General features: G+C 35.2%; 1 protein-coding gene across 1 annotated transcript; it reads left to right on the plus strand.

Moving 5' to 3' along the window:
• The first annotated feature begins 687 nt into the window (after nt 1–687).
• On the plus strand, nt 688–11,483 carry LOC104887139 (hydroxyacylglutathione hydrolase cytoplasmic). Its single transcript, XM_010671736.4, has 7 exons — nt 688–843; nt 969–1,091; nt 5,552–5,713; nt 6,376–6,454; nt 6,745–6,858; nt 9,618–9,794; nt 11,079–11,483. The coding sequence occupies exons 1-7, from the start codon at nt 797–799 to the stop codon at nt 11,151–11,153; spliced, it is 777 nt and encodes a 258-aa protein (XP_010670038.2). The 5' UTR covers nt 688–796; the 3' UTR covers nt 11,154–11,483.
• The last annotated feature ends 1,469 nt before the right edge of the window (nt 11,484–12,952 follow it).

The following is a 12,952-nucleotide window of genomic DNA, read 5'->3' on the forward strand; positions in this document are numbered from 1 at the left end:
TAATATAGTGAACAATGTGTAAAGACAGATCTTCAAAGTAGAGGTTTAGATATTACCTTTTGTTGGATGTAGAGCATTTCTTCAGATTTTCCCCATTTGCTCTCAAAAGGGTGGCCAATGGTATTTCTTCACTTTGTGTTCTTGCAATCCAAAAAAAAAAAAACGAAATTTAGTAATTAGAGGACGAAATTTTAAAAACGAAATCATCAAACATGGAAAGAGGAGAAAATTACTCAATTGTTTGGTCACCCATGGTTAGTTCTGGAAATGGAGGATAGATTTGCAGCGGTGTTGGGCAAGGAAGTACAGTTTTTTTGGGTTGTCTTGGTTGCCTTGGTTGTCTTGATTTCCTTTCTGGAGGTGTTTTGGCCTTCTTAATATCGTCTCTAACGTCCATAAACGCAATAAATAGAGGCCAAAATTTTGAAATTAGGGATATTGAATGAACTATTTGCAAAATTTATGACTAATTTTTGGGATGGTGGAAGATAATTACAGTGGATTGGAAATATGGAGGTTATAGAGATTTTGAATTTTTTGGAGAGAGAAAATGTAAAGGGAAGTGAAATGATGGAAGCTGAGTGTGGGAAAGTCAGAAATGAGATGGTGGTTTTACCCACATTTAATGGTGAATAATAACGGTCAAATAAGTTACTGTTTACATTTTCCATCTGTACACTGGAAGTAAGTCAATGTTCATAAATCATAGATATCATCTCCATCTACAAAAATTATTCGGGTTCCATTTTCTCTCTCCTCCGCTCAGAAAAACATTCCAACACGCAAACACAAAACTATGAAGATTTTCCATATCCCCTGCTTAGACGACAATTACTCTTACTTGTAAACTACTTCTTCTTTTTCTTCAAATTAGGGTTTCATCAACATCATTTTCTCTTCTATTTTCTGTTCATATTGTTGAAAATTCTAACATCAAGCTCGAATTTTTTTTTTTTTTTTTTGGACAGGATAATCGATGATTCGACGAAAGAAGCTGCAGTTGTTGATCCAGTTGAGCCGGAGAAGGTTCTAGAAGTTGCTAAGCAAAATGGTGCAGATATCAAGCTTGTTCTCACTACGCATCATCACTGGTAATTTTATTTGTTTTATTTCTATTCAGCAATTTAGCTTCAATTAGGTTTACGTAAATTGTTAATTTGCTCCGATTTTACTTTTTTTTTTTAAAGTTATGTTATCGTGTAGTAATCATCTAAGTTTTATATGTGCGATCGCTTATTCCTTGATTATGAGGGAGAATTCAAAAGAAAAATCAGTTGTTTTGGAATGGGTTGAATTTGTGATCAGATGGAATGTGTAAGTTTTTATTGAAATTTTGACAAATGGAAGTTTAGTTCTGGAAGTAGTACTTTTTGAAGCCTCTTGGAAATTGATTGATTTACTTTAATTCATTTTTTGGATGAGGAAGAAGAAAACTCTACCAGCATTTCGCTCTCGGATACCCCAAATATAGTATGAGTACTGCCCAAGGTGTTAACAATACAGAACCTAGATGCATTTGCAGACTTGTAGTAATGGTTTCATGCCTATTGATTAGTGATGATGGGCTGATGTTAAAATTGTTGGTCTAAGTTAAGCTAGTTGGAGTTCGGAATCAGGATGTTGGGTTTTGGGATTACAATACTTTGTTAGCAGATTTAGGATTTTTTTTTTTACCCTTAAAAGATAAGTTTCTGATATGTTCAAGTGATTTTGGATAAGGATCATCCAAATTCAGTTCACAACTATGTGTAGTTTTTATAAGTTTGGATTAGTTCCAATAAGTTCAAGATTGTTCCAACTACTTTACATAAGTTGTTTAAGTTTAAACAAACGAAGCACTGATGCACCAATCAGTAACTCGGTGTAATTTTGTCACATATTCACATGTGACTGATTAGAGCTCTATTCTTTACATCCTATTTTGAATTTATAAATAATAACTTTAGATGGTTAAGTTTAGTGCAAATAAAATCAGATATATTTGGTTCAGGGACAACAAGGATACCTATGTTCAATTCACAACTACAATAAGTTCAGATAAGTTTAAAATAATTAATATGGTAGCCATAGATAACTAGAAGATTTGTGGTGGCTGCCAACACCATGGTGATGATATATTCATTGCCAAATCGTGTCACTATATAGGTACTTAATGCAGCCATTTCTCACACCAGTCAGCCGCATATTTCGCTTTGCCTATCTATGTAACCCCAATTGCTTCCTTTATCATTTGAACATTTTTGTGGAGTCAAAGCTGCTGGAATCTAGTGTGATTGTGGATTTCTGTTGTCTTTTTCTGACATAACGTTCATGGCTGATGGCTCTGCCTCCTGCAACAATTACCCTTCCTGCAGTCAGCACAATTCTGGCCTCATGCTTCTCTAAGAAGAGTTTGATGTATTGACCTTTGTTGAAGCATGGCTAGAGTTGTTATTGTCCGTACTACAAGGTGTATCTATGACTATGATTATACCTTATTGCATATCATATAGAGGCTACAGAATACACATGTATACTTTCATGAAGTGCTTTGAAAACTTATCTAACCAGATCTTTCAAGTTGTAAATTAATATATTTTTAAATAAATTGTTGATTAACTTTCGCAATGCTTGGCTAAGAAAGTCAAAACACAGATATTATAGTATTATGTGTTGACTACAGAAAAGTAGTTATTTAATCCTTCTATCAGCTTACTTGTTCTGCATTCCTTCTTTTGACCTCATAGTTGCTATGTCACCCGAAATGTCTATTTTTACACTGTTCTGTCGACATGACAAAAATATCCATACGCAATGCTTGTCATGGCAGTTGGACACTGCATGTGACTAATCATAAGTAAAGATGAATGGGTGAGAGGACAGACACGGCTTAGAAAAGTATAACCAACAGATAATTTTCATACACAATGGAGAGATGATCTTTTTCTCTCTCACTCTCTCTTTTAGCCAGCCTTTTAAGTTAAGAGTAAAACTATTAAGTTTTGGGCCAAAGTTAGTACTTTATAGATTGTTCAAAATTGTATTCAAGGAGCTAGAATGTTGAGTCATCAAACCGGTATTCAAATCAATAACATTTATTGCGAGTTGTGAGTCTTGAATTTTGGGTTGCAGTGAGTTGGACAAAGGGATATTTTAATAGGTATTCAACGCCCGAACTTGAGGTCAAGTGTCATGTTCTGCCATTTTGATGGCTAAAATGTGTAGGGCACTCTTGTTCATGTCAAAAGTGTAAGTCATGCGTGATAATTTGAGAGTGCATAGTGGCACCAAGTGGGTGAATAAGAGGAATGCTGGGACAGTTTTTTTTTTCCAGGACAGTTTGAGTTTGAATTTGTCAAAGTAATAATTAAAAAGGACATGCATTGGATTAGTTCTAGAGATATATACGAGGAATGTATATGAGTTCTGTGTGTACTATGCATTCCCCAGTAGTTTAGGAATAGAGCTTCCTTAAGAATGTCACCCGTTGTTCAATCAATTGGGACCTGTAATAATTTCTACCAAAAGAGGGCAAAGCATTTTGTACAATATTGCACCTCCATATTTTTTTAATTATTATCCTTTCCTTTTTTGGCCATTTTTATTTAATTGTTACAAACTTGCACTTTCACTTTTCCCTTATACAATAACCTATCACATCAACCTTTTACAATTTTCTACCTCATATACCCCACCACCCATTTTATTAGTCCACCTAAAACCTTCCCTATTTTCTCTCTCCTACATTATTTTAATACTTCTTTTACATTTTCCAAAATCACATATTCTTTTTTTGTACTTCTTCCTTATTTTTTGCACAATTTCCTTGGTTCTCCCCCAAAGTAAAATGTAAAAATATAATAAAAAACGGAGGGAGTATAGCCGTCCACTTCTTTTCACCCCAGGTATGGATGAGTTTACAAAAAATATAAAATCTAAGAGGATGCAGTTTGGTGTAAACTCTTTTGTCGAAGACATAGGTTTGGTGGATTTGATAAGAAGAAGCGTCATTGACAAGTTCAAACTATTTAGAGACTCCTTAGAGTTAAAAATATATTCATATAAGATTTTGTTAGATTTGTCTCGATATATACTTTCAGAATGTCAACATTTTATAATTTTATATGCAGGGAACTAGAGATATTAGTAGTTAAAGTAAAGCGTGTCCGGAGAAGTGTGTCAAGTATTTTAAAAAAGAGGAAGTATATCTCAAGATGAGTAGAGAAAACTCATCTGGAATGCAAGTTTGGGGAAGGGTGGGATGCCTTAGATGGAGCAGATGCTGTACTAACTTAAAACGTGTTTATGCTTATGCTCAATTATGTAATGATGAGATTGATAAGTATAGACCAACAATATATGGGCAAAATGATGAGTGCCTAGATATTTTTTTACCATTAGAAAACATGTTAAAAGTCAAAGGGATATTTCATTAGGTAGAGGGTCTTGTTCTTTTAGACTTATTTCCGATTCAGTTAATTTCAGTTCACTTCAGTTTCTCTTTGCAATTCAATTTCTTTCCCTTCAGTTTCTCTCAGTCTAGAAGAACGTGTAGGTCAACTATCCTTTACGGAGTAGAGTGTTGGCTAATTAAAATAGCTCAACTCATATGATTGGGTGGCGGAGATGAGGACACTTTCTTGGATAATGTATGCGTAAACATACAATTTACAAGAAAGGATAACAATAAAAATTAGGTAATAAGAGATGAGGTGAAAGTAATTTCTTTTTATTGTTGAAAAGATGCAAGCAGCGAAAAAGAGATTAGCATGGTCTGAACATGTTAATGAAAAATTGGATACCTTGGTTAGGAGGTTTGGTAAGATCCCCTCACTGGATTGCAAAAGGGAAGGGCTGTCTATAGAAAAATAAGATGAGATTGAAGTCAATATTTGGGCTTGCTGACTGAGGACATGGTTTGTTATTCAATTGCCTAAAATGATCAACTTTTGTAATCAAGTTCTGGTGCACGTGGTGATGTATATGCTTTTCATATACATGTATCAGGTTCCACATTCTGTAACAAGCTTTAGATATGAGAATTAAATAGTCAAGTTTATTGCATAGAAAATCTTTTGATGAACACATCTTAATATTCTTTTTCTCCGCTTCTCAACATCTCATCTTCCACGAGGAGAATATGAGGCTCATATCACTGTCCGGGCGATTAAGTGAATTTTAGATGCTTGTGATGCTTTTCAAAAGTTACCTTCCTGTTGAGAAGGCACCATACTAGTGTCTTTAACTGAAGACTGCGATGGTCACTGTTATATACTTATATGATGATAGTTTTACAAATCATTATATTTGGCACTGCCTCCAACATATGTTTGCTTTCAGGTCATTAAGATCTATCATTAAATACTCAGCGACTTCTATGTGCTATTAGTTATTGAACTTTTAAAAGATCCATATGGTAATGTTATGTGGACTGCTGCCTTAGTGTTGTGTTTATTAATTTCATATCACAATGTGCTGGATTGTTTTACTTGTGGGACATATCTATGAAGCTACACCACCATGCTTTGTTACTATCTATCTTTCCTGCTTGAGTGAAACTCTTGATTTTCAGGGATCATGCTGGTGGAAATGATAAAATGAAAGAGCTGGTTCCTGGAATCAAGGTTTTTGGTGGTTCAATTGATAATGTAAAAGGATGCACTGATAAATTGGACAATGGTGATAAGTTATCCTTGGGAGCTGAAGTCAACATCCTGTCACTTCATACACCTTGGTGAGTAAAAAGTTGATTTATTGAACATACACATTGAGACAAATCCAATTATATTTATACAATAACATATGTTCTTATACATTAGTAAAAAAATATGTCAAAGTCAATGTAGAACATTAATTGAGAACAGGGGAAGTATGAGCTATCAATTTATAGTAGTTTCAAGTACTGCAGGTATTAGAAACAGACGCTTATATATGGACAAGAGTATATGCCTTGAGTTACCTGTCATTCACTGATTTTTTATCAATATGGCTGTTTGTCATTAGGATAGATTCACAGGGGCCTAACTCGACTTTTATATGTTGATTAGGATGGGAGCACCCTTATTGAGAGAAGCCCATCCTTTCTAGCCGCCTTCTTTTCATCTACTTATATTTACTTTGGGATTGGGGAGGTATGCTTCATATGCAACTGAAAACACCTGTTAACTCAACTGAAGTAGGTCAGAAATTAGTTCATCTGACAGTTAAGTTTATTAGACCATTTGTCTTTGGAGCTTCAGAAAAGAAAATACCTCTATTTTTTCATGTCCTTGCTTCTATAATCTCATGTACTTCTCACTAATTATGGTCATCTTAAGGTTTCTAGAAGAGACTTTTCTGGAGTATTCATTCTTTTACAGCCGTGAATGAATTCTGCTTATTCTTTGTCTTGCTCAGCCACACCAAAGGCCATATAAGTTACTATGTAACTGGCAAGGAAGATGAGAGCCCTGCTGTTTTCACCGGAGATACTATGGTAAGGTTGTGGGAAGTAGGACATGAGGTCTCACTCTTGCTTATTATAGTTCTTGCTTGTTGTTCGTTTTAATTTCCGAATTATGAAGTATTTCAGATACATTTCTTGACAAGTAATTAGTAGTTGAATCACCTGTAAAAGATTCTAATCCTTTGAACAGGAGTAGTTATTCGTGAGTTATAATTCCATATATGATATATTATTAGAGCCACAAAAAGGCGAATTTATGTATCTCCATGTTTAGTGTCCTCTACATTAGTTGATGATCTTACATAAATTTTTATCTACAGTTTATTGCTGGTTGTGGCAAATTTTTTGAGGGTACGGCAGAGCAGATGTACCAGTCACTTTGCGTGACATTGGGTTCTTTGCCAAAGCCGACTAGAGTTTATTGCGGTCATGAGGTGAATGATTTTCCATCTTTCTCATTTGTAGCCTGAATTTATATGATTCTGGCTTATATTATACTTTTTTTTATATTCTGGATAGAAGCTTATATTATGGCTTTTGGTAAACCATAAGCATATTTAAACAGATAAAGAAACACAAACTGCATCTAGGCCTAGAACATTTGCTATTTTTATCAACCAACCTAGGATTTGTTTGCTTGCAGGTTGCTGCAGGCTAGGCTGCTTGAATGAATTAATACATTGTGGCGTATTTCTTTCTGACTATTATCACCAAAAGTCTTACATTTCCTCTAAATTTCCTGACCCCTAAGCGTTGGCAAGTGGATATATAAAGGATTGGCTCCCTTTTCCCAAGACTGAGTCTATTCAGAAAATCCTTTGTTGTGACAGAAGCAATTAATGAACAATTGACACAAGGATTTAATGTGGTTCACTAACAGATGTTAGCTATGTCCACACAGCAGGGAGAACTGACTTTATCAGGTTTAGGAGAGAGAGTACGTATTTCAGAATAATAGAGGCAGAAGTTAATTATAGGATATATATAGTACCCCTATAATAAATCTAAACAGAATGGGCTTAAACAGAATAAAAAACAGTAATGATATACTAAACTACATATACCGAAAAGTTTCAAGACCCCGTATTTGGTCAATCCTAGCGCCAGATAATTCAAGGCATATTTCAAAATCCTTAAAGTTGTACTTGTTGTAAGAATGACAAGGGAGAGCCTATTCTTTTCCTCCCTTTGTTATGGTCAACTCCTGTGGCTTTGAGACTTCAAGAGAATCGCTAAATTTCTTTGAAACTGAAGAGTTTGATTCTGCCGACTCTTCTTGAATAGCTTCTCCCGTCAAAATGTGAAAACACAACCTTAACCTGCACACTAACATGTATCCAGTTTCCTCTTATCTTGATATCTTTAGGCATCTGGGAATCATGTGTATGTGCAAATCAAGCAAATGGGATTTCTGGACTTCCTCATTCTTTTGTAGTTCCCGAAGGGGTGGGTAACATACACATTTGTGATTCTCAAATGTCTGATAAAGAATAAAATACTTTTTTTCAGTGAGGTGGTTGTAAATCTATGACATGATTGATACACAAGAAATCCTCTTCTTTAGGTGACAAAAATTACAGGTTTCTTCAGCTTATGATTTCCTTTTGAAGCTCTTTAATATTTTAGATGCCAGGACATCTCCTTTATATTGCTTCAAGATTTTGAGGAGACATCTTTCTGCTCTAATCAGACCTTGATGTGAATCTGATCAGCATGATATGTTGGTTTATTCCACTTCCGTTCCCACTTAATATCAAGTTTCCGGTCTACTTCCCCTTCACTGTCAATTTCAACCAAGCTATCTGCAGTTTACGACTTTATTTAAGAAACAAAAACTAGTATCAATCTCAAATTTATCATACTTTACATGTATTTGGGAAATTCTAGAGCAAAAAATGAATAGATTCTTTGCCAGATGTTTGACAACCTGGAGGTGAAACCTGCTGATATGGATCTTGTTGGATGGTAGGTTGTAAATGATTTATATGGTGGAATGTATTGATAGATCTTAGAAGGTGACTCCTAAGTTACATTATAATGGCAACAACACTAAAATCCTAGTTAACAACTGATTCGAACCTGCACAAAAGCTCAACCAAAGTTCAATAATCAATATGATAGAAAGTCCTCTCTAACCAAACAAGGCTTGGCCTAGTGGTAAAGGTTTCACCTCATGACTTCAAGATTCATGGGATCAAATCCCAGTAAGGGCTCTTTGTGGGTGAGGTTTCCCTTACTACCCCCCTCCCTCCAAGGAGTTTGACGAGCAAACCTGGCTAGTTATACTTGTGCGAGGTGTCAGTCCAGTAGGGTCCTTCATCTTACCAACTTGAAAAAAAAATGAATGATTTTATCTCATGAAATTTAACCAACAAGAGTTGGCTCAAGTGTAAGCATCTTGATGTCGCTTAAGGGAGGTCTCGAATTCGAGCCTCACCGTATGCAGAGTCTCTTGTTGGGAGACTCACCACCCAAAGCCAGGTGTGCAATCCGGCTCGGACTTGGATCTAGTTGGAGCAAAGCTCTGGTGAATCGGGTGGGCAACCAAAAAACAGAAAGTTCTCTCTAAAGAATATGACCGTTGGTCTACACTTAAAAGGAAAAAGAACTTGTTTCCTACTCACTACTCACTAGGAAAAGGAAACTATATCAAATTAGGGACCTAAATAAATAACTGAATAAAAAACACCTACTATTCAATTCATAACCTAATATAGCTCATAAATTAAATATGATAACTTCGGAGTCCCAAGGCCTCACAAGTCACAACTAATAAAAAAAACTTAAACTGAACACATTCAATACGTAAAACAGTATAAGAGCCATAGTAAAATCGCGTGGTTTCTAGGAAAAAAATAATGATAGTTATGAGAACATATTGACTCTTGATATATATCACATGTGGTAACAAGGAATATAATGGTCATAATTTCCAATAGGTTCAATTTACAACTACAACCAATAAGTTCAAATATGATAGGATAAATTGAGACAAGTCAAATTCAGTTGTATGGAACGCACTTAGTTGTTTAGAAAAGAAAGATACTTGTATTTTCCGTGTTTTTATGCTTAAAGAGAAAACTGTTACTCCTTTGTTCCTGTAAGTGCCATCAGACTAAACCAGGACATAAAATATGATCTACTCTGTGATAAGTGAGTGGTCTTGTAGTTCACTTTGCTCTTCTAATTGCAGTACACGGTGAAGAACCTTCAGTTTGCTTTGACGGTTGAATCTGAGAATGCAAAGATAGCGGAGAAACTGGCTTGGGCTCAGAGTCAGCGAAATGCTGGTTTGCCCACGATTCCATCAACCATTGCAGAGGAGCTAGAAACTAACCCGTTCATGCGGGTCGACACATCTGAGATTCAGGTATCTATGTTGCATGTTCGTTCCGTATTGTTGCTGTGATCTGTTTTTCCTAACTGAGGAGTCTCTTTCTTTGTCTCTTGTCGTATACTTGAGGGCCCAATGCATCAACTTCTGCTGCTTCCAAAAAAATATATTGTACTTTTGGCCTAATCTGAAGTTTTCTAGTGTCGAATCAAAGTTTTCTGAAGTGTAAAAGGATTTGACACAGTTATATGCGATATAGGTTTCATGTTTGAAAACCCCTGATATGAACTTGCTTCTAGTTCTGAAATTAATTTGATAGCTCTCATGTGAAACTTATCTAGACTCATTTGTTCATAAACTAATATCTTTTAGACCCAAAGAACAAGGCCATACTCCATAGCCCATAGTGTCTAATAAAGAGTCACTACAACATACACTCTTGAGATTCTCTCATCCCCCTGGAAGATTCTCAATCTTTTTTCTTGCTAAAATGATTGTGTATGGATAAATATTGTTAAGAGGCTTTGAGATTGGTGATAGAAGGTCGGATAAAGAACATCAATATGAGATGAAGTAGAATGTTGATCGTGTTGGATTTCAAAGCAAGGAAGAGAGTGAGGAAATACTAAATCCACCACCCCTTCCATTGCCGAAGTGAATACTCTGCATAAGCCCTTGTAGTTATGCACATTTGATAAATTTCAAGCGCTTTTTTAGTACTCCCTTCTATTTTTCTCCCGATGTTTAGATGCTGTACTTGACTGATTTCACTTTTAGAAGTTGAATTTGGATCTTAGTTTTTTCTCAATCATAGAGATAAAAGATATCAAATTTAAATGTTATATCTGTATAAGAAACTAAGAAAGTACTTCTGTAATGTGTGTTAAATTTTTTATTGTATTATTGTAAAGTATTTTATATATTATATGAGAAAGACCGTGGGAGTTCAAATTAAAACTACTCAAGGAGAATACAAGTATTAGAAAAATTAGGACCATCATTTTTGTTTTGAATAGAGAGATGAAGTTTTAGGTGAGGTCGTTTCTGCCACCAATTGATCTTGAGACTTAAAGTTTTACCCTAGAAGAAATACAGAATAACTGAATAAGTTAAAATTAAACCATCAAACTTTGTTTCGCTGAGGGCTGAGAAACTTTAGGGCCTCCTAAAGTAAACTTGTCAATGGAAAAAGATTGTGCTAGCCTTCTTTTTCACTACAATCAATCACATACTATATGGGGAACTTCTATAATTTTTTACATCTTTTCTTGTTTCCTTGTATTTTCTTCTTCTGATGCAAATTTTCGATGTAATATGCAGAGAAAAGCTGGTTCCGACTCCCCTGTAGAAGCCCTTCAGAAACTAAGGAAACTTAAAGATAACTGGAGAGGCTGATAAAGGAGTTATCTGTGTGTTTTTTAGTTCTGGTTTGTAAATCAAAGGATGCCGTTCAGTCATACTTTAAAATAATCCTGGGCACCCAACTTTGCACAAATTTCCGGAAAAAGGCTTCATAAACTCTTTAAGAAAGAAATGCACCAGTTTATGAGACAGCATTAGAGCTTGTAAGTAATACAACAAGCAGTTAAGTTGTCCTCCCACTTTCCCCCCATTTCTGAGACACTTTAATGTCTTGCATTTCATTTTTAAAGTTACAAACATGTGAATCTAATTGCAATATGTAATCCCCTTTTCTTTATATAATTACCTTTTATCCATAGAAAATGCTTCTTTTCCCCCCTATTTTCTTGCTTTTCCGTTCCTCGAGCCGTCTTCGTGACGGTAGAGCATTAGAAATAATTGATTAGTTGAGCAAATTAAATTATCTACATATAATTTGGGTCAATTTAATACACTTGGTTTGCTTGTATTATGTGTTTTAAGGTGCTACTACTGTTATTTAGGACAAGGTATGTTCCCCATGATTGCAACTGGCACACAATATGAGGAGAGAAAGTCCAAAAAAAAAGAAATGGTTTGGTCGAGTTAAGTGGTAAGTTTGAATGGAACTGAACTACTGGAGGTCCTTTTTTGATTCTTCTAGTCGGCTTGATGGGGAACAGCAAGGTTGCACTTCCAGCTAGAAGAGATTAGAGATGTAGCCGATTAGTCAGTCAGTCCCACACCATCAACAACATAAGGACACCCAAATAGCGCCATTTCGCTTTTGGCTTCCGTGATGTTTGATGCCTTTTTCTGAATGGCCTTTTCAACCCCTTTTTTTTTTTCTCTTTTTTTCTTTTTTCTTTTTTCTTTTTTTGGGGAAGGAGAAGGATTTTGAATGGCCATCAACATGTGAATTTCGTCTAGTATCTGTAGGTTAGGCACTTGAAAGTAAGATGGTATATAAGGAGACATTTACCCTTCAACATAAACGTCTTAATTTGGAGGGTTTAATTTTGTGACCTTGAGATCATAAGATGAATTGCGAACCTTGACAAAGGGCTTTTTCAACTTGAAAATGAGTATTACAAGAGTATGGAGCACCAATACTTTTTTCGTTGGGTATATGCGCCTTTTTAAAATCCTTTGGTTGAGGGAAGGGTGTTTTAGCTTGATGTCCTTAAATTATAGTATTTCTTTCGATCTATAATATATGAAATGCTTAAGTAAAATTCAGTCCAAATTCAATCCAAGTCCAATTTGATCAGACAAATGCATTTCGAATCTGAATCCAATAAAAGGTGAAGCCTAAGTAAAATTCGACTAAGAATATGACTAGATGATGAGGTGGTAGTTGTGATCGTATTTGAATATGATTAGTCAGATTTTACTTAGGCTTCACCTTTTATTAGATTCAGATTCGAAACGCATTTGTCTGATGAAATTGGACTTGGATCGAATTTGGACTGAATTATGAGCGATTCCTTTTTTGATCCTTCTCTAGTCACAATGACTTAGCTTAGACCAATAAGTAGTGGCATATAAGGGTGTTTGCAAAGCCCATAGGCTAGAGGAATGGTGGTACACAAGGGGGTTGAGGAGGGAATATATGTAATTGAAGAAAGAAATGGAGGAAGCAATAAATAAATAGGAGAGAGAGAAAATCTGGACATCAAGAGGAGTAAAAATATAGTTAACATAGTAAAAAAAAAAAACAGTAGTATGACATAGCATTCGACTGAAAATTGATGACCAGTGATTGAAAGTAAAAATTGCATATGAGTGAAGTGTAAGAAAGAAAAATTGATACT

Source organism: Beta vulgaris, chromosome 2 (assembly GCF_026745355.1).
Source record: "Beta vulgaris subsp. vulgaris cultivar EL10 chromosome 2, EL10.2, whole genome shotgun sequence".
Lineage (NCBI taxonomy): Eukaryota > Viridiplantae > Streptophyta > Magnoliopsida > Caryophyllales > Amaranthaceae > Beta > Beta vulgaris.

Bases quoted from the DNA above. Each gene is read 5' to 3' on its own strand.
- LOC104887139 (XM_010671736.4), top strand. From the start codon at position 797: ATGAAGATTTTCCATATCCCCTGCTTAGACGACAATTACTCTTACTT. The intron at 1,092-5,551 runs GTAATTTTATTT...CTTGATTTTCAG, and splicing joins CTCACTACGCATCATCACTG to GGATCATGCTGGTGGAAATG. The intron at 6,859-9,617 runs GTGAATGATTTT...TTCTAATTGCAG, and splicing joins GAGTTTATTGCGGTCATGAG to TACACGGTGAAGAACCTTCA.